The following is a 22739-nucleotide window of genomic DNA, read 5'->3' as shown; positions in this document are numbered from 1 at the left end:
TTTAGCTGCACAGCTCGCTTCATTAATAACTACATTTTCTATTCTCTATAATTTCATGTTGCTTAGTTTTTTTTTGGGGGGGGGGGGGGAATGAAAATGATGTCTCAACCATCTCCCATGTTGTGAATCTTTATTTCTTGGAGCATAATTTATGACAAATAAAGCCTGTAAAACACCGCCGCGGGGTTGAAAACTAAGAAGCCATTCGGAAAAAACACAGTTTGCTTATGATGCATTCCAAGAAAATTGTTGGCCATAGCTTTGAAAATCTTGCTCCGTTTCCAAGTAACATCAACTTTTTTCTTTTAAGGGCATTAAGAGGTCAAATATGTTTCTAGGTTTAAAAGGACAAACGAATATGCAGATTGATTTGTGTGAGTAGGTGTTGAAATAATGCATTAATCAAATAAGTTAAATATTCAGAACAGTGCAAAATCCAATGATTAGATGAAAGTATTTACTTGAACTCGATTCGATTAAATTATGCTTTTGTATTTTTGTTAAGATATTATTACGAGATATTATCTTTTAAGAATATCTAATATTAGAAAAATGCATTCATTTTAACAATAATGCATCATTACATAGTCATTGTCTAATACAATCTAGTGGATTAGTTCACTTAATATTACTGTAACTCCATCTTATCCCTCTCACCAACTATTACTTAGTGTTATGCAGGGTATGTTTCAATCTTTCTTTCTACTTACCCCATTTCGCTTATTTATAATACCTTTTTCTTATTATTTTAAAGTATAAAAACTAAAAAATTTAAAATTTCCGAAAATAATAGAAAAGGAAAAGGTAGCCCCTAGCTACGCCCCGGAGAGTACATCATCGCAAGGAAGCCTTGATAAGTTAATAGCATGCCGAACACATTAAACCATTTGTTGAAGCAGCCCCTTTACAGATGGAATAATATATAGTTTTTTTGTTGTTACAATAATGGAAGTCGAGAAAGCCAAAGGATATTAAATATGTGACGACTTCCATCATTTCTAGCTACCCTTTAATTTGGAGTCAGCTAGAATAATAATAAAAAAGGCCCCATTGCGTATGTAGAGACTGACATATTACCATTTACCTTGAAACAAAGCTTTGCTTTTATTTAAAGTTATGGTTAATACAATTTGGCAATAGGAAAAAGTTGGTACGTAATTTTCTCATGAATAGAATTTTGAACGTACATCCAAACATAAAAGAAAGAAAAAAACATGCATGTGACTTCAAGAGCCCTAAGCTTTGCTTTTGATTAAATTTGGTGACGTTAAATATGGTATTTGTGAGTGAGAAATAAGGAGCGAAAGAAGAAAGGAAAGCCCCACCTCATGTCCCTAGTTCCCAGTTGTTGGATACGGTTTTTTACGTTTACAAGTCAAGGGAGTTTATGGCAGGGCTAACCAGGTCCACCTCTTCCTTTTTTGTCCCTTTTATCTTTTAATCTCCCACCTCCTTTTCTTTCTTCATCAACGTAGCTTTTTTTTTCCCTTAGGGTAAAACCTCATCATTCATTACCAATTTAATCTTCGTTCCCAATTTATATTCATGACAAACAAGAGTTTTATTTTTTCCAATATTGAAATTCTTAACTTAATTATTTTTATAATTAATTTTTTAATCCAACATATATTGTTATATCCCTACACCTCTCAGACACGTAGCACCCTGAGAAACTATTTGAGAGGCATTTGTGGATGGCTCTTCGCCTCGCACCGCCCAACTGGTCACAATAACGTGGCCAACCAGCCACACGCCTCATCCCCATAAGACCACCCACTTTTTAGTGGGAATGCACTCACCACCAAGAGAGGACCATTGAGGCATGACAATCTCATACTACCTCAACAAAAGGAATGTTAGAGTAATACCACGCTTAATGACAATCGACTTGCCACTTGGCCGACCACATCGGCAAGCCACCACCCGTATTATCGGTGACATGACACTACTAGACACGGGGCCTTCCCCCTATAAGTACCTTGAGGAACGATGAAGAAGGGATCTTTTTCTCGTCTAGCAACCTTAAGCCTTTATCCTCAGCACTCCATCTCCCTTACCTCTCCAACTACCTTTGCCTTACTCTCTTACTCTAACTTTCCGCCAACCTAGGTGAATCGGCCTCCTTGTCGCAACCACCTTCTCCTACTTCCTCCATTGTTGAACACTTGTATCAACTCATATAAAAACTTAATTATAGTCGTAAATTTTCTTATATTAGTTATCCATTAGCGTAGTTATCTTGTAGGTGAAAGTATAAGTAAATAATGGGGAGTAAATCATTTACACTAGTGTAAATTTTAAGTGATTTTACATTATTTCGTAATTTTTTATACCATTAATATTTTAACAATTTAATTATCATATTTGATGCTCCATTCACATAGATTATGCATGTCAAGTTTGACATAGATTCAAATTCTATAACTATTCGTTTTATGTAAAAAAAACCTTTCATTTGTTAAATATATATTAATATAGACAATATTTTATATTGATATAATAAATATATCTGATTGATTAAAAAAATTACATGCATACCAAGTACAAATATCTTAATAAATTCAATTGTTAAATCGTTAAAATATTTTTTTGTATAAAAAGTAATAAAAAAGATATAAATCCACTTAACTTTTAAACCAAACTAATGTAAGTAGATACCTCCCTTTAAATTAAAATTAAACCCAAATAAATACAATTAAAAAAAAAGTCAAGGCCTACCTGAGACAAATTTCTAATTCTAGGAGAAAAATGGATGGAGAAACACAACCGCCACCGATACAAGCCTCTTGTCATGGGCTCTAGCTAAATTGGTGCGTTGTAATCGCCCGCAACAATTGTGATCATCCAGGAAATTCATAAAGCCGATAATACGTTAAACCTGTTGACATTAGACGTCGACAAAAGGAGTTGGCTTGGAGTTGAAAAATGGAGTCACCACGGGGTCTATATTTCTAGGCAAAGTTAACCCACATTGATAGTGTACCCCTACCAAAGATTAGGGGTCAGCCTATATCCCAAACTAACAATAATTCACATAGTGTATGACAAACAAGCACCCATAATTTGTTTATATAATATATTTGTTATATGGGCTAATTTGTGTATGATGAAATCAAACAGCAACACTAAATTACGTGTTCCAAGCGCAGACAAAGCGAAATATTAGAGGTGATGCATGACAGCAAATGCAGCGGCGGAGCATGGTAACAGACCCGTATAGAATTAAACCTTATGAGCTGTAGTGACGGTGGTCCATAGTAACACATACAAAACACAAAAACACAAAAACATTACTTTCCAAACATCGCATACAGCTAAGCTGTTGCTTCTACCAAAAGAATACAGACTCCTTTGTCATTATTTATTTTCCGTATGGGTAACTTGGTCTAATCACTTTTTAACTTTTTTGGTCCCAAATTATCACAACCATAATCTAAAAGATATTTATCATGATTATAATTAGATTTAATTAACATAAAATGGGTTTGAAAATCCCGGTGATTTCAATCTCACCAAAATTTCCTTTCTTGACATTTAAATTATGTAAAGGAGTATTTCTGATTCTTGAGGGAAGAAAATGTGATTGGTTTTGAAACTTCAGCAAAAACCGACACCTAAATCCAGAATAATTTCCACCTTACCCAACTCCACCACCACAGCACCTGCGCTCCGCCTCCTCCTCCTTTGCATCGATTGTCATTGCCATTTGCCATCATTTCTTTCTCTTTCTCCTAACGTCAACATTTAGAATGACACAAAACAACAAAATAGAAAGAAACAATAAATACATTAATTTGGATCTTAAAAATCTTTAAACTGCAAAACAACTCTTTCTGCATTTTCAATCTTCCTATAGTAGAAAGCTAATTTTTCTCGAGGTAACTCAATTTTATGTAACAATGCGAGTTATAAGTTTGTTGTCTTATTTTTGCACTTGTTTGATTCATTTCTTTCGGTTTAACGATGAATGCTGGTGGTGAAACAGAGTAGAATTGCGTAAATGGAAATTTGACTCTTTTTTTTTTTAATTTCTGCTTTTGTAATTTGGTTTTTTGATTGGAAGACAGTTGTCGGTTTTATGCAGAGTAAAATGTTTCCTTTGAGATTTTTTTTTTTGAATTATCTTTTTTGTCGGTGAAGTTTCCTGTTTTCGGATTTCTTCCATTTCAAGCCTTTTATATTCTGTTCCTCTTCTATTTTTATTTGCTAATTTAAGTTCATTTCTCAGTTCAATTCCAAACTTCTCTTCTCTCTTTTTCTCAGCTTCAATCCTTTATCTAAATACCTTGAGTAAATTCCCTTGCCTGTCGATATCTATCTTGTTTAAGTGATATAAAATGACGTTTTGGTTCTAAGATCTTTAGCTCTTTGAACTAATCTTTTGCATTCGAAATGTAGCTATGGATGAACTTGGTTGGCTTGAAAATGCTTTTCTCATCTGATTCATTCGCAACACTTGAAACACTGACGATCTTACTTGTTTCACTGTTTCAGCCCAAAGCATTGGATATATATTTTTATATATAAGGTACCGCATGCCTGACTCCATTTGTTTGTTCTATCACTTTTCTTCTTCTTCTTTTCTTCTTTTTAAGTTCCGAATCACTGCAAACTCCCACTTGCTGTTTTTCGTTAGTAGTACAGCCTGCTTCGAAAGTTTTCAATCTGCAAGATTTTTTTCCCCCTGACGTTACGTTCTGTTTGGTGGCTGAGAAAATGTAGGAGGAAAGAGAAATAGGCTTTTGATTTCTGACAGCTTTGTTAATATCATTTCATCAAAGTGAATTCTAATTCACTACCTAAACCAGAAAAATAAATTAAATGCGAATAGAGACGAAAATGAGAGTTTTGTTCTCTGGATTTCATGGTAACAATAACGAATATAGACAATTATTTCTGTTTCATATCTCAGCAGCGTTCCAATTCTTAATTATTATTATTTTTTCCTTTGTGAATTTGGAATTTCTGTGGGAGGATTGCTTCAAAGTCCTTAAGGCATTTGGTTTAGTTGAACTCTGCGTGTATTTTCCAGGTTGAATATGTGAGGCAATTAGCTGTCACCCGACATTGTTTCTATTTACTGTCTTTGAATGTACCTTCAAAGATATTGAATTTGGTTTGAAAATTGTTTCCATTTCAATTTTTAAAAAGAAGCATGTTGGAACCTAACTGAGAGTACTACCCCTAACGTGACCTAAATCAGGCGGCTGCAATGTGTATGCTTCTGTCATATGCTATGGTTTTTGGGTGGGAGAAAGGCTGGGATGTCTACTTTTCAGCCATAAACGTTTAACTTGATATTAAGATATAATTGTTTCAATTAGCTTCTTTGCATTCTATATTTTTGTCTGAGCTAATTAAATGATCATCTTCCCTCAGTCTATAAACCCGATTTAAGTAATGGATCGCCGTTGGCCTTGGAAGAAAAAATCATCTGATAAAGCTGCTGCAGCCGTCACTTTAACTTCAGCTGCATCTCAAGGCGATCAGGTACATTTTATATTTTACTTAAACTAAAACACATCAACGTGGTTGTTTGGAGAAATTTATGGGTTTTTAATTCATAGTACATTATCAAAGTTGGAGCAGAGATATGGATCTGCTTATCATCTGAACTGTCGAGCTATTTTATCTGATATCAATTTTTGTGGTAATATTTTTTGCTTGACAGGATACCTTAAAAAAGTATGTTCAAATATCCGTAGAATCATATTCCCACCTTACTGGCTTGGAGAATCAAGTGAAAACATACGAGGAACAAGTTCAGAGGTTGGAGGATGAGATTAACGACTTGAATGAAAAGGTCTCTGCAGCAAACTCGGAGATTACTTCCAAGGAAGACCTGGTGAAACAGCACACTAAAGTTGCAGAAGAAGCCGTCTCAGGTTAGTCGATGCTCAAACCTTTTAAATCTAATGTAAGACTACAGTGCTTCCAACTAATCTTGTCCTGAATTATCCCTCAACATGTGGTGCTGGTTTTGATGTAGGTTGGGAAAAGGCTGAAGCAGAGGCCTTGGCATTGAAAAATCATCTGGAATCTGTTACCCTTTTGAAGCTCACTGCTGAAGAGAAGGCATCACATTTAGATGACGCTCTTAAAGAGTGCATGCGGCAGATCCGAAATCTGAAGGAAGAACACGATCATAAGTTGCAAGATGTGGTAGCTACCAAAAACAAGCAATGCGAGAAGATTAAGCTTGAGCTTGAAGCGAAGATAGCTATTTTAGAACAAGAGCTCCTCAAGTCTGAAGCTGAGAATGCTGCGATGTCAGGGTCTTTGCAAGAACGTTCTAACATGGTGATCAAGATTAGTGAAGAAAAATCACAAGCTGAGGCTGAGATTGAGCGTTTTAAGGGGAACATTGAATCGTGCGAAAGGGAAATAAATTCGCTCAAGTATGAGATTCATGTGCTTTCCAAAGAGGTAGAAATTCGTAATGAAGAAAAGAATATGAGCATGAGGTCTGCTGAAGCTGCTAACAAGCAGCATATGGAGGGTGTCAAAAAGATTGCAAAGCTAGAAGCAGAGTGCCAAAGACTGCGCGGTCTTGTGCGGAAAAAGTTGCCTGGCCCTGCTGCACTTGCCCAAATGAAGTTAGAGGTTGAGAGTTTAGGACGGGATTATGGGGATAGTCGATTCAAGAGGTCTCCTGTCCGGCCATCTTCTCCACACCTGTCCACCATCAGCGACTTCTCCATTGACAGTGCACAGAAATCTCATAAAGAGCAGGACTTTTTCAGAGAACGTTTATTGGCAATGGAAGAAGAAACAAAGATGCTGAAAGAAGCTTTGGCAATACGTAACAGTGAACTACTGGCTTCGAGGAACCTGTGTGCAAAGACATCCAGCAAGCTCCAAACTTTAGAAGCACAACTTGCCATCAGCAACCAACAAAGAAGTCCTTCAAAAACAATTGTTCAGATTCCTACAGAAGTTTACTCCAGCCAAATTGCTAGCAATCCACCGAGTATGACTTCTGTGTCTGAAGATGGAAATGATGATGATAGAAGCTGTGCCGAGTCATGGGCTACAGCTTTGATCTCTGAGCTCTCACATTTCAAGAAAGAAAATAGCACTGAAAAGTCGAGCAAATCTGAAAATGTTAAGCACCTGGACCTCATGGATGATTTTATTGAGATGGAGAAGTTGGCGTGTTCGTCAAATGATTCAACTGCAAATGGTGCAATCATTGTTTCAGGTTGTAACAAAGATAAGATATCTGAAACTGTTAATGGTGATGCTTCAGGAGAGATTTCTTGCAGAGAACTCCAGTCTGAAAAACAGCATGATCTATCACCACCAGCAGATCATGTATCAGATGCAGACAAATTGCCTGTTATGAAGCTTCGAGCACGGCTCTTTATGGTGCTTCAATCAATGTCTAAGGATGCTGATATGCAAAAAATTCTGGAGGACATCAAGCATGCTGCACAGGATGCACGTGACACCCTGGACGAGCGCTCTGTCAATGGTGTCTCTGAAGTGAATGGCTTTGATGGCACATGCAACGAGCATGCCTTTTCTGGAGATGGTAACTTAACTGGAGAGAAAACAATTGCTATGCCCCCAGGTGATAAGGTGAAATCTGGAACCGCGCAAATTATAAGTCCAGAATTAGCTGCTGCAATTTCTCATATTCATAACTTCGTACTGTCCCTCGGAAAAGAAGCAAGGGCTGTTGATGACATATCTTTTGATGGCAATGGATTAAGCCACAAAATTGATGAGTTCTTTGTCACCCGCAATAAGGTCTTAAGCAGCAATGCAAGTTTGGATGATTTAATTTTTGATCTTTCTACTGTTTTAGCCAAAGCCGGAGAACTAAGATTCAGTGTGCTTGGCTACAAGGGTAATGAAGTGGAAATTAATAGTCCTCATTGCATAGATAAGGTTGCTTTACCAGAGAATAAGGTAACTCAAGATGATTCATCTGGCGCGATATATCAAAATGGCAGTGCCATCATTTCAAATCCAGCTTCCAATCCTGAGGTTCCTGATGATGGAAACCTGGTCTCAGAATATGAATCAAAACAAACGAGCAAATTCTCTTCTGAAGAGTTCAAGGAATTAAAGTTGGAAAACGAAAACATGGCAAGGGATCTTTCTCAATGCACTGAAAATCTGGAGATGACCAAGTCTCAGTTACACGAAACCGAGCAGCTTCTAGCAGAAGCTAAATCTCAATTGGCTTATGCTCAAAGGTCAAACAGCTTGGCTGAGACACAGCTCAAGTGCATGACAGAATCTTATAGATCACTTGAAACACGTGCTGAAGAGTTAGAGACCGAGGTGAACCGTCTCCAGGTAAAAATAGAAGCTCTTGAAAATGAGCTTCAAGATGAAAAGAGAAGTCATCAAGATGCTTTTGCCCGATGTAAGGAACTAGAAGAGCAATTGCAAAGGTAAGCATTGAATTCTCTTTGTTTTATTTGTTCATCGCATTGAATTCTCTTTTATATGCCAGTTTATTAACACAAAATTCTCTCTAACGTAATTGTTTTCCATTGCTTTTAGGAATGAGACCTGTTCTGTATGTTCTTCAGCAGCCAAGAATGACCTCAAGAACAAGCAGGTAAGGCTATATTTCATCATGTGTTCTTAAAACCTGTCTTTCCGGACCACTTTGAAATATAATTTTACGGTTAACAAATACCAAATACTGGTGCATCAAGGACCAGCAGAATACTTTTGTGTTGTCCCTAGCAGAGGTGGTGTTATTGAAACTTTTTTTTATTTTTGCTCCTTTAAAGTTGTAATTTTCATCCACAGTTGCTCTTTCATGGTTTTTGCTGCCCGTAATCTGTTGATAGGATTTGTCAACTATGACAGACGAACTTAACATCGTTTATCTAAAATCGTTTATCTCGATGGCAGGAGAAAGAATTAGCAGAGAAACTAGCGGAATGTCAAGAAACCATATTCCTTCTTGGCAAGCAATTAAAAGCTTTCCGTCCTCAGACAGATATAATGGGATCACCCTTCAACGAGAGGAGCCAAAAGGGTGACGATGAACCCACTACCAGTGGCATCAACTTGCAGGATTTATATCAGGCAAAGATGGACAGTATCGCTGCTGCTGCTGCTTCTGGCATTGGAAGCAGAGGTGGTGCGGAGTCTCTCATGGAGTCAGTCAACACACCAAGCAGCCCATATGATAGTGAAGCAAACTCTTTGAGAACACCCATCAAACCAAAACACAGGTCTACAACATCAATGTCTTCATCTTCTTCTTCTACCCCAACTCCAGATAAACATTCACGAGGCTTTAGCAGATTCTTTTCCTCCAAAGGGAAGAATGATAATTAAATCCCGCAAATGGAAGTTGTTGATTGTGGAGGTCACTTGCTAATAATTTGAAGTGCTGAAATCGTTTCTTAGGTTGATGTCTAAGTAATTTGTAACTAATGAGTAATGACCGTATATGCTATCCATATCTGTTTTCTCTTTTTTCTCCTCCTCCCTGGAGTTTCCCTATGTAATCGACATATAAATATAGTTCTAAGGTGTTCATTAAACGATTCTATTTATTTAATACTCAGTTTAATCATTTCAAGAAACAAAAGAACAGAGAAAATAAGTGTATATATATATATATATTCTCTCAATTTCCATTACTAACTTAATGTTGAAAATAGTTGGGTCATGTAATATAACAATCGATTTAATCATATGAACAATTTAAAATAAACAGTATGTTTGAAAGCGCTACTTATATTTTTGAGAGGGACCAGAAGATTAAATTTTAAGGGAATATAACCCCTGGGGCTCTACTAGGCTCCGCGTTTGATGTATTACTGTTTCTTTGAGCCCTATTTGTAAGTAGAATATACAGTCTGTAGTTTAGGGATGAAGCAATTCAATAATTGATGGATTGCAAGTTTCAATACAGATTTTGGTCCCCTTCTGACCTCTTGGCCTCTCACTGCATTTATTATAATAGCCCGCATTCAAGTTATCATGTGTATGTATAAAATATTCCTTCTAATACTTTTAATTTTTTATTTATAAAATTTCGTTTAAAAATATTAAATTTTATATTATTAAAACATTTGAAACAATAGAATTTTAATTTAAAACTTTTAATTTGACAAATTAAGTCTTCAACCAAATAGGTGAATATTTATCATTGAGAAAATTAAAATTTTACTAACAATGTATGATACTTTTTATATAAAGTACAGATAGTGATGCAAATTAATGTTATAAAAAATATAATTAAATATATAAATAATTGGTGAACTATTAAACATTCAAATTTCAATTTAAAAAAAATTACCCTTAAATTAGAAAAGTTAAAAGAAACAAACATTATACCAAAACCTTTTAGTTTGATATTATTTGTATCTTAAAAATGATAATGTTATTAAAGGCAAAAAAAAAATTACACCATTTATATTAATATTTTTTTTATAAAATTTTAAATTTATATATAATTAGTCAATCGAGTTTAACTTAGTTGACATCGATATTATTGCCAGTGCAGGAGAACGTGAATTTGAGTGCGTTGAAGCGCATTATCTACCTATTTAAGGGTTGGGGAAGGGCTATGAGTAGTGTTAGACATTGTATCAAAAAATATAATCTGAGATTTTATTATAGTGGGATTTCATGAGATTCTTTTTAAATCAACGGTTATGGTTAAAAAAGAGAAATGGGAAGACTAACCGTTTGATCAAACCACGTCAGAAATTAAGAAATTGTGTTGGTGACTTAGAACTTATTAAATCAGATAATGAATACATTACTTTTCGCTGAAAATCAATTTCTCTCCTTTAATTCTGAAATCGGTTGAATTGATTAAAAGGTAAACTTACATTTTCCAATTTAAATCCTAAGATACGATCAACAATTGATATTTCTTTCTTTTTTTTCATTTTTATTTTAACTATTGATTTAATATGATCTAATGGGATCTCATTGTAACGATATCTTTAAATAGATTAAAGAAAATGAAAATATTTCCAATATATGCAGCAGAACTGATACAAGAAGGCCCAAAGGTGCTTTTCTTTGCTCTATTATTAACAGTAAAAGAGAGGCCTTTGGGCATGGGCAACTTGCCTTGAGAGTTCAGAAACAAAGGGGAAATATATATTTTGATACCTGAATTTAGTTTTAAGGTTTAATTTGGTATTTAAAGTTTCATTTGTCAAATTAGGTATTTAAATTTGGTCTTATGGTTTCATAGTTCAAATTGATTCAAATAAATAAATACCAATTTAGACCAAAAAGTTCAGTTCATTTACCAATTTGAATTAAAAAGCCAGATTCACGTATCTAATTGGACAAAAGACATTGGTTACCAAGTTTAACCCTGAAATTAAGTTCTAATACCAAAATAAATATTTTCATTTAAAGAAAATAGCATGCATGCAAGCAACAAGCATTCAACTTGTTTTGATTTTTAGTTGCTTTCATTACATTAGTGAATAAATAATATTATATCTGGTAACAGGATATTATATCTAAATACTAATAAATTTATTTAAAGGTAAACTATATTAGTAGCCATTCAATTATTATTATCTTTTTTGTCATCCAATTATAAAAGTTACAAAATAGTCACCCAATTATTTAATTTTGTCTTTTTCTGTCACCAACTAACTAACGATGGCATCTTTCAAATTGGCATAATAGCAACTTTAACCTTCAACATTATAAATTATGTCAATTTAATCTTGATTCCAAAAATTCAACCCACAATATTTACACATTGTGTAATTTGGTCTTTTTTTGTAGTTTCGCTTTTATTTGTGACGTTGAGGATTAATCTTAAAAAAATAAAAAAGATGAAAATTATTATCTTAGATTTTTAATGTTTTCATTTTTTATATATTTTCAATCAAATTTAGCTATTTTTTTGTGAAAGGTTCACAAAGAAAAGTAAAATTGCAAAAAGACCGAATTACACAATGTAAATGTTGAGGGTTAGATTTATTAGAATCAATACTAAATTGATAAAATGTATAATTGTTGAGAGTTAAAGTTGCTATTATGTTAATTTTAAAATTGTCATTGATAGCCAACTGGTGACCAAAAAGTCAATTAAATATTTGAGTGACCATTTTGTAACTTTTCATAGTTGGGTGACCAAAGAAGAAATTACTAATAGTTGGGTGACTACTATTGTAATTTACCCTTTGTTAAACATATTTAAATATTAATTATAATTAAAATTATTAATTTCTATATTGAGCTTAGAATTATTAGTATTTATTTATAATAATTGCAATTAATAATATTTAATTATATTTAAATAAAACTATTAATATTTATTTATAAGTTCACTATTTTTTTTATTTTACTCATTGATAAAGAATTATGTATTAAGTTTTACATGTAATACTCATTGTACTTGTTTGTTATTAATAGCAGTATTTATATACAACTCAATACCAACGTATGTAACTACCTCAACAGACTACAACTGTTATCAACTGACTTGAACTTCTTAACCAACTATTAACTGAAACACTACTCTAACATTTACTCTGACATTCCCCTGGTTTTATATGAAGAAATAAAAAAAAAAAAAACTTAGACTGAACAAACATCTTCATCAACAGTACTGGAGAAAACACGCAAATATCTTCGAAATACAGTAAACTGTGTTGGTGGAAGTGGTTTTGTTAGAACGTCAGCAACCTGCTTTGACGATGGCATAAAATTGACCTACAGGACGCCATCAAGTACCTTCTCTCATACAAAATGGTGATCAATCTCCACATGCTTCATTCTGGCATGATGTAGAAGTATTGTCACACCAGACCATTGGTGTCTGACATGGTGACAAACCAATTTCATCCAGCAATTGTTTAAGCCACAGCAATTCTGACACATAATTGGCTAAACTACGGTACTCCGCTTCAGACGAGGACCTGGATACAACAGGTTGCTTCTTAGAACACCAAGCAATTGGATTAGTCCCTAGATATACAACATATCATGTGGTTGAGCGCTGATCTTCAACAGACGCAGCCCAGTCAGCATTAGAGTAACATCTCAGCTCAAATATCCCATCCGTAAGTAACAACCCATGATCAAGCGTCCCTACAAGATACCTCAACACTCTTTTAACAGCCTTCCAATGTGTGTCACTAGGAGAATTCATAAACTGACTTAGCTTATTAACACAGAAAGCTAAATCTGGACGTGTAATACATAAGTATTGAAGCATGCCAACAATACTGCGATACAAATGTCCATCAGCAAATGGCGGACTGCCATCTGACGCAACCAGTTTTGGATTGCTAACCATGGGGGTAGGCGTAGATGATACTCCTGTCATTTCTGTCTTATGAAGTATCTCTAAGATAGATTTCTTTTGACTAAGCAAAACTCCCTTAGGGACATGTTGAACTTCAATACCTAAGAAGAAATTGAGCCGACCCATGTCTTTAAGGGCAAACTTTTCATGAAGCTGTCGAATCACTTCATCTATATCAACATTCGAGCTACCTGTGACAACAATGTCATCCACATAAACCATAAGTAACAGCAGCTGGTTAGAAGTGGTTCGAATAAATAATGACGGATCAGTATTCGAAGCTCGAAACCCCAAGTCATCCACTAGAAACTGCCTCAGTGTTTGAAACCATGCACGAGGGGCTTGCCTTAGTCCATACAACGCTTTGTTTAAATGACAGACTAATTACTGACCATTGTCTCCAACTACTTCGAAACCAGATGGCTGTTGCATGTATATTTCTTCTGTTAACACTCTATTAAGAAACGCGTTATTTACATCAACCTGTCTCAACAACCAGCCTTTCATAACAGCAATGGTAAGTACAGTTCGTATGGTTGTTGCTTTAACAACCGGACTGAAAATATCACGAAAATCAATACTTGTATGCTGTGAAAACCCTTTAGCCACCAATCGTGCCTTGTACCTGTCCACTGTCTCATCAGCCTTCTTTTTCACTCGAAATAGCCATTTACAGCCAACGACTTTCTGATGAGTAGGTGGGGAACAAAGTATCCACGTCTTATTTTGAAGAAGTGCCTATAACTCCTTATGGACAGCCTCTCGCCAACACTGATTTTGCATTACTTCATGAATAGAACCAGGAACCTCATCTGACTTAGAACTAACTGAACTAAAGTACACATTGGGTTTAAAAACACCCTCCTTGCTAGGGGTGTGCATAATTCGGGTAAAACCGAAAAAATTTGGTTAACCAATCAATTGATTAATCGGTCGAGTTAACCAATTTTTTCGATCGGGCTCGATTAATTTTTTATGATTTTTGGTTAACGGTTAATTCGGTTCGAAACCGTTCGGTTAACCAAAAATTTTCGGTTAACGAAAAAATTAATAAATAAAATTATCCAACCCAACCCAAACTCAATTACCCAACCCAATAAAACTAAAACTAAAGTTTACCCAATTACCCAATCCAATAAAACTAAAACTAAAAGACAACCCAATTTACTAAAGTCTAAAACTCAATTTACTTTAATAATTTATAAATTTTTAAATTTTAAAATAAAAATAAAAAATTCGGTAATTCGGTATTTTTCGGTAATTAGGTTAATTGGGTAATTCGTTAATTCGGTAATTCGGGTAATTCGGGTAATTCGGTAATTCGGGTAATTGGGTAATTTTAACCAAAATAAAAATACATAATTTTGGTTAATTCGGTTAATCGACCTTATTAACCAAAAAAATTTGATTCAGTTAAATTTTTTAAAAAAATCGGTTGGTTAATGATTAAAATTTTTGGAAGGTCGGCTAATTCGGTTATAGTAATTTCGGGTCGGTTAACCGGTCGGTTAACCGAATGAACACCCCTACTCCTTGCTTCGCGTAACCATTGGATGTAAATTAACAGGAGCAGAGGTTGAAGGAGGTAACATACTTGGTGTATTAGACCTAGACCCTCGAACACTATTACTGACACTTGGAGCGGGCTCTAGACTAGCAACACGATGCTTAGAACTTTCATTGAATGATCGATCAGACTTGACTGCAGGCACTGGATCAGGTGACCTTACTGAGACATTACGTGTAGGACTGTTGGAGGGCACAACAAGCAGTTTGGAACTAAGTTGCAAATTTGATGCTGAATGTACTGTCTTTAAGCCGAGATCTTTGAAGGGAAACTCAGTCTCATAAAATGTCACATGATGAGACACATAGACTCTGCCATCACTAGCTCGACACCGATATCCTTGATGACACTGAGAGTACCCCAAAAAAGTGCATGGCGTCGATCGATATTGCAGCTTATTCTTATTGTAAGGTCGAAGATTCAGAAAACACAGGCATCTAAAAACCCGAAACATTGAGTATACTGAAGACTTTTGAAATAACTTTTCATATAGAGAAATGCCCAACGGAGAAGTCGGTAGTCGATTTATCAAATGAATAGCACTGCTGAAAGCATCATTCCAGTAGCTAACCGGCATAGACGCATGTGCTAACATAGACAACCCAGTTTCAACAATTTAACGATGCTTGCGATCAACCAGTCCATTTTGTTCTGTGGTGTATGGACATGTGAAACGGTGAACAATTCCTTGTTGGGACAGATAGCTCTTCAAAACTTGAAACTCTCCTCCTCCATCCGTTTGCAAGGCTTTAATTTTACAACCAAGCATTCTTTCAACCTGTCTTTGAAAAAGAGGAAAAATATTCGAAATTTCAGACTTTCTCTGCAGAAAATAAACCCAGGTATATTGAGAATAAGCATCAGTAAATTTAACATAATACTGAAAGCCATTGGAATAAACTGGAGCTGGTCCCCAAACATCAGTACCCACCAGTTGTAGTGGCATAGCATACTCAGATAAATTTAGAGCAAATGGTTGCTTATGTTCTTTCTCTAAAGACAAGTAGTACAACAATGAACTTCTTTATTCACATCAACCGACATATTACACTGTTTCAAAGCCTTCTTAAGTATGTTATTACATGGATGACCTAACCTAGCATGCCAAATGTTTAACAATGTTGTGATCGTAGTATGTAAATAATGAGCTGTATTTGAAGACACAACTGGGAACGAGTAGTTATTCAAGCTTAACTTGTACAGTCCATCATGTACGGAGCTGCGAACAAGAACTTCTTTTATCTTCAAGTCACGAACTAGGCACTATGTAGGATAAAACTCAAATATCACTTGATTATCTCTAGTAAACTTGGATACAGATAGCAAATTTTTTGTTATGCCAGGGACAAAAAATAGTGATCGCATGAACAAAGGTCTCGACCGAGTTAATAATGATGATTGACCTGTAAACATAACTGGAAGAGCAAGATCATTTCTAATATATACTTTACCTGGGCCATTGTAATTCACATTGTCACCTAAAACAGCAGCAGAGTTTGTCAGGTGATGAGTAGCACCTGAGTCAGGATTCGATGCATTATCTGTCACTGTTGCAGGAGTTGCAATGTACGCCTGAGGTGGGGGAGCAGTTGAAGAAGGATTGCCAGATTGTGATGCATTTTGAGAAAACGGATTAGACCAGTTGTTAACAGCAAAGAGAAACCAGACCAACCTGATGAATGACTGAAACCAGCAAAGGGGACACCAGCCATGGGTGGCATCCAAGGTACCATCGCAGGACTTAACCCAACCATACTGAGATTTGCTTGTGGAGGCATAAATGGTCTGTACCCTATATTTTTATATGACGAATCAAATCGATAATAACACCTATCAACTAGATGACCAGGTTTTCCATAAAGCTGACATTGAACACGGGACCCATACGAGCGACCTCGTCCCTTTCCTCGAGTTGACGAGGGATGACGATACTCAGGTATCGAACCACAGATGAAGACTTATGAGATACTAGGTTAGCAGTACTAGGAGTCTCAAGAACCATCACCTGCTGTTGTGCCTCTGCATCAAGAAAGTATAGAAGTGACCCCCTGCACATCGTAAGGAACTTGGCTGGCAGTAACAATCGTAATTACGGACTCATATTCTGACGATAGCCCATTGAGTATGGCAGTAACATGCTCATGCTCACTGATAATCTCTCCACAGTTGGCCAAGCAATCATAATACCCCTTCACCTTCAATAAGAAATCTTTCATAGACAAATCACCTTTTTTTTCTGAGAATGCAGCGCCCGTCTATAAAACATTAACCTAGACGTGGTTTTGCTGCCATACAAAGTAGTAATAGCAGACCATATTTGTACACTAGTATCCAACCCTATAAGATGAGGGAGAACAATGACACTTACAGAGGAAAGAAGCCACGAGGCTAGCGCACTATCTTGTTACTCAAAACGAGAGAACTCAAGATTATCCTGCAAAACACCATTATCATCCGCAACTTGTCGAGAAGGAGGAACAATGCGTGGATCAAGAAAACTTTGAAGCTTGTACGTTTTGATTGCCAAAAGTATCTGTTGTCTCCATAACAGGTAATTATTATCATCAAGCAACACACTGATTCTCTTATTAGAGAAGAATCGACTATCTACAACATTATCAGAAAAGTTCGAAGTCATTACTGGTGCAGCAGAATACATAGCAGACGAACTGAAAGATAGAACCATGAAAAAGAAAAACAAAGAAACTCAAGAACCCTAACCCAGAAAAAACTAAACAACTGATACCATATTAAGTTTTACATGTAATACTCATCGTACTTGTTTGTTATTAATAGTAGTATTTATATACAACTCAATACCAACGTATGTAACTACCTCAACAGACTACAACTGTTATCAACTGACTTGAACTTCTTAACCAACTATTAACTGAAACACTACTCTAACATTTACTCTGACATTATGTGCATGAGACTCATGCATCTGTAATATACAAATATTCTCTCATTATATATATATATATATATATGTATATATAACAACTTTCATTTAATTTTGTAAACTACATTCACAAAAGGTGGAGCCCTTTGGGTATGATTTGAGTTTCACTATGAGCATTTGTTTTAAGTAAATTTTGTGTAATAATCCATTTTTTCGATGTTGAGAAACGTAGTTTTAGATTTAAATTTTGTAAATCAAGTCAAAGAGTTTATAAATAGAATAATTTTGCAACTAATTAGAAAATATATTAATGGATGGTGAGTAATTGAATCGAGAAAGCGGTTAATTATAGTATAGAGATTAAATTATAGAAGTGAAATCACTATTAAATTTTAATTTAACAAAAAGTATGAGGTCATATTTTCAATTAAACAAGGGACTTAATGGTTATTTAACCACTAATAACTTATGAGTTAGTGGAATGTGATGATTATTATTATAATTATAATATAATAGTCTTATGTTAATGAGTTAGGTTAAATAAATTGTTAATTTAAGTATAAATAATATGTGAGCGGAGAGAAAATTCTATTGCTATTGTCGTCTCTAATTAACCAAGATAACAAGGTCATTTCTTTAGAATTTTATAGATTTATATCAATTAAGCTTGATTAAGTTAGTCCATATCTTAGATTTTCCAATTATCAAGTATATGTCAAGAGGAGTTTAGAGAAATTAAGCTTGAAAATGATAATTTTATGAATTGTGAATGTAGATTTTTTGGGATTAAGTTAGAAAGTAAAGAAAAGTGTTGGATTTTATTAGAAACCCAATGTTAGAGACTAAATTGAATAAATTAAAAGCCAAGAAATTATGGTATATATTAAAAGGACAAGGTCCCTAATGAAAGAATATGAAATCGATTTTGATTCAATACTAAATATCGAAAGATATGAACATTTCAAATATAGGGACTAAAATGAATAAAATATAAATTATGTTTGATTGATGTGTTTATATATGATTGAGTGAAAACTAATATTATTTCTATTATCAAATTTATCGGACATAGCTAAAGATGATGCCGGATCGTCTCAAGATAAAGGAAATACGAGGGTTATAGATGAGTAGCCTATTCCAATTTGTGACTTCATGACTTTGTATTTAATATGCATATGGTTCATTAAATATAGTTTACTTAAGGTAATATCGACACTTGTTTCATGATTTGGTAAGTATTCATGTTATGATTAAATTAAAAATATGTGATGTGTTAAGTAATGATATGTGATGATATGTAAACGGTTTGATTAATATGAATTTGCTATTTGATGGTTGATATAATATGAAATCTATATATGTTGAGATAATGATTATCCTATTAACGTTCTCGAATAGAGTTAGGTATAGTTGGCATGCCATAGGATTAGTGTACGAGATTTTACTTCGGTCTATATCAATGAGGCGCGAAGCGTATTATATTTTGGACATACCGATGAGATGTTAAGCACATTATTATATTTACTTCGATTTACATTGATGAGGAGCGGTGTGCATTATACTTGGGACGTACCAATGAGGCACTAAGTGTAGGATATTAGTGTAACAGCCCGATTTTGGGCCTAGTCGGAACAGTGGTTTCGGGACCACAAATTCGACGAGAAAAAAATTATTTTTCTTATATTTTTATGGTCTACGATTTCACAGAATGATTTTGTGAAAATTTTGTTCGAAAATTTCGACGTTTGGGAACTCAATTTAGTCAAAAGGACTAAATTGTAAAAAGTGCAAAAGTTGAGTTCTACATGTTAGAGGTGTTCAATTGTTATGAAACTTTAAATTGGAGGTCCTTATATGGTAATTAGACCATTGGTTAATTTGGTAGACAAAAATGGGTATGAGATAAGTGAAATAAGAAATTTTTAAGTTAGGGGCAATTTGGTAATCTAGTAATTAAAATGAATTAAAAGGGAAAAAGATGGCAAATTGTGCTCATCTTCTTCATTTGGACGAAATCAGCAAGGGGGAAAGCCATTGTTAGGGTTTTCAAGCTTCCAAGCTCCATAGTAAGTGATTCTAAGCCCCGTTTTTAATGTTTTTCACGTTTTTTGAGTCACGGTAACTTGATTGTGCTTATTCTAGCAATAATTTAATATAGGGTTTATATTTGGAAAAATACCCATATGTGAAATATGTTTATTTTGATGTTTTATGGTAGAATATGAAGCAAGAAATTATGTTAAGCAACTTTTGCTAAGCGATTTTGAGTGAAAACGAGTAAAACGACATAATCGATAAAAATACTAAATGTTCATAAGTAAGTGTTACAGTTGGAATTTGATGTTTCTATAGAAGGGGAAAATGTTCAGCATGTCATAATACATAATAATAATAAGGGATGAAGTTTAATTTACGAGCTTTGGGGCAAAAGTGTAAATATGCAAAAGTTTAGGGGCAAAATTACAGTTTGAGTCAAGGACTGTTTTGATAAATGTGAGTACTAAATAAGTCAAATGTGTTATTATAGATCAAGAAAGAAGTGGAATCGACCTTGACCGGAGAAAAGGAAAGATAAAAGACTAAATTGCTAAATTTTTATATTGTTGCATCAAAGTAAGTTACGTGTAAATAATAATTATATTTTTATAAATTGTGAATTATATTTTATATGTGAATTAATATTGAATGTGGAAGGAAAATTATTCATGAATTATTTAAGTGATAAAGTGTTTAAAATAAAGTGTTAAGTGTAAATTCCCGGTTGAACTTAGGAATAGAAATGGATACAAGTGACATGTCACTAGAGATCAGTGTTACAGTGTTACAGTGAGTCTCGGGTGCTGGGTGATCTAGCATGTGTTGCAGACACCTGACAGCTTGTGTGAGCAGGCCCGTGGACATTTTCAGTGTTACTGATCAATGGTAGCTTCGGCTACATTTTAGTGGTAGCTTCGGCTACATATCAGTGGTAGCTTCGACTACATTTCAGTGGTAGCTACGGCTACGTATCAGTGGTAGCTTCGGCTACATATCAGTGTGGCACTTATGTGCTAATTCTCTACGTATCCATGTATATTCGGAGTGTTCAACGGGAAATTGACTAAGTGTAATTGAATAATGAATATAGCTGTGGAATTGAATTGAATATCGACTTAGAAATGGAAAAGTGAATTTTGAATTGAATTGTGATTGAAAGTGAAAAAGTGAAATTATGAAAGAATACATTTAGCAACAAAACGGTTTAGAAAGCAACAGTTGTGTGAATTTGAAAAATCACCAAAAATGGTGGAAATTGAATTAGAGGCTGAATAATATATGAAATTGAAGCTGAATGAGTCTATTTTCACATAAAAGAAACAGAGAAAACAAAAGAGTTCTATATTTTGAGATATTTGAAGTTTAATTAGATAGAATCAGAATGAGTTCGGAATCCCCTGTTTTTACTTTGGAAAATTGTCAAAAATTGTACAAAAATAATTATGGGATAAAGTTTATATGTTTAGAATTCTCAATGAATCTATTTTAATAGAAACAAAAGGAAACAATATCCAAATTCTGTACAGTGAGATAATTAATTTTAGTGAAGAGAGGTCAGAACTGTCAAATAGTGAAACAAGGAAACTTTAAAGAATAAACTATATTATTTGGCTAAACTAAAAATTCTGAAAATTTTATGGTAAGAATAAATATGAATCTAGTTTCGGATAAAATTTACGGATCTTAATTTGGATTTCTGTAGCTCTGGGTAAAAATAATTTAGTGACTGTGACTCGAATAGACAGCTTTGAATATACATGTTAGTGAATAGTGAAATTATAGTTAATGTTCTTTAAATGTGATATACACATTAAGGATGTGGAATGGAGAGGAGGAGGAGGATAATAAAATGTATGAATGAATTGTGTATAAATGGTCATATGCCTGATTTTAATCGGTAAATGTTAAATTGAATGGTAAATACATATTGGTATCAAGAACTATTGCGGTTTTGAAAAGCAATTGACCAAATGTTTAAGAAATTTAGTCATGATATATATATATATATATATATATATATGTGTGTATGATAATAATAATATATGGATGATTATATCATTGAGTTGCATTGATTAATTCGGTTTATGTGATGGAAATGTCAAAAACATTTGTCTTTGATATATGATGATCATGGTTTAAGCTTATATGGGAAAATAAAGTTTCATGGTATGTGAGTGTGGTATATTTGGTATATGACTTGGTATGAAGTAAGGCCATGAATGGTTTATGGATTAACTCATGTTGGTAAGTTTGATACATGAATAAATGTTGAACTCGGCCATACTTATAATGCTTACGCTATATGTTTATTCGGCTAACATGTGTAAATGTTCTAGTAATGCCTCATACCCTATTTAGGCGTTGAATACGGGTAAGGGGTGTTACAATTAGTGTGATGGTTGGATGATTTATGTATCCGTCTTGAGTCCCTGTCCGATTAATAAGGGTTATGAAATATAAAATTTGCTTATTGACAATTATTATTAGATGTTAAAGTGAATTGTGAAATTGCATGTTAATGCTAAAGCAATGAAAAATAGCATGTGAATGACCACGTGATCCGTTTATTATGAGCCCCGTGGGTCAATACGGTTATAATTGAGAAAGTGAAATGGTTCTTGAGATATATCATATTGTGTATATAATTGAGATATAATGATAAATAAATTAAATGTTGGTATATGATATGGTAATAAGGATAAAGTATGATATTAAATACATGAGACGAGATAAACAAAACATGACTTAGATAGTAGTTGAACTTATACCAAATGTATTTGGTTATTCTACTTATAATTTATTATTGTTTTAAATCATGTTAGCACCACTGAGCCTTTTTGCTTAGCATATAGTTTGTTTGTTCTGTACGTAGGTCACAAGCGGGAGCTTTTGTAGACTCAAACTTGAGCATTCAATTTCTCCAAACTTAGCTTAAAAGACATTTTAATCCTTTTTGTATGTAT

General features: G+C 34.2%; 1 protein-coding gene across 2 annotated transcripts; it reads left to right on the top strand.

The window, feature by feature from the left end:
* Positions 1–3511: 3511 nt before the first annotated feature.
* On the top strand, positions 3512–9518 carry LOC105768945 (filament-like plant protein 4). Of its 2 annotated transcripts, XM_012589245.2 has the most exons (7): positions 3512–3878; positions 4495–4528; positions 5380–5490; positions 5672–5885; positions 5990–8405; positions 8518–8575; positions 8878–9518. In XM_012589245.2, the coding sequence occupies exons 3-7, from the start codon at positions 5401–5403 to the stop codon at positions 9307–9309; spliced, it is 3210 nt and encodes a 1069-aa protein (XP_012444699.1). In that variant the 5' UTR covers positions 3512–3878; positions 4495–4528; positions 5380–5400; the 3' UTR covers positions 9310–9518. The 2 variants fall into 2 exon arrangements, with proteins under 2 accessions (XP_012444699.1, XP_052487045.1); XM_052631085.1 differs by lacking the exon at positions 3512–3878 and having other exon boundaries at positions 4080–4528.
* Positions 9519–22739: the final 13221 nt, after the last annotated feature.

The sequence above is a fragment of the Gossypium raimondii genome, chromosome 5, assembly GCF_025698545.1.
Source record: "Gossypium raimondii isolate GPD5lz chromosome 5, ASM2569854v1, whole genome shotgun sequence".
Lineage (NCBI taxonomy): Eukaryota > Viridiplantae > Streptophyta > Magnoliopsida > Malvales > Malvaceae > Gossypium > Gossypium raimondii.
Note: the sequence above shows the minus strand (reverse complement) of the source record. Positions and strands in the feature narration are given on the sequence as shown.

Coding starts and splice junctions, on each gene's coding strand:
- LOC105768945 (XM_012589245.2), top strand. CDS start 5,401: ATGGATCGCCGTTGGCCTTGGAAGAAAAAATCATCTGATAAAGCTGCT. Junction 5,886..5,989: donor TGCAGAAGAAGCCGTCTCAG/GTTAGTCGATGC, acceptor GTTTTGATGTAG/GTTGGGAAAAGGCTGAAGCA. Junction 8,576..8,877: donor ATGACCTCAAGAACAAGCAG/GTAAGGCTATAT, acceptor TCTCGATGGCAG/GAGAAAGAATTAGCAGAGAA.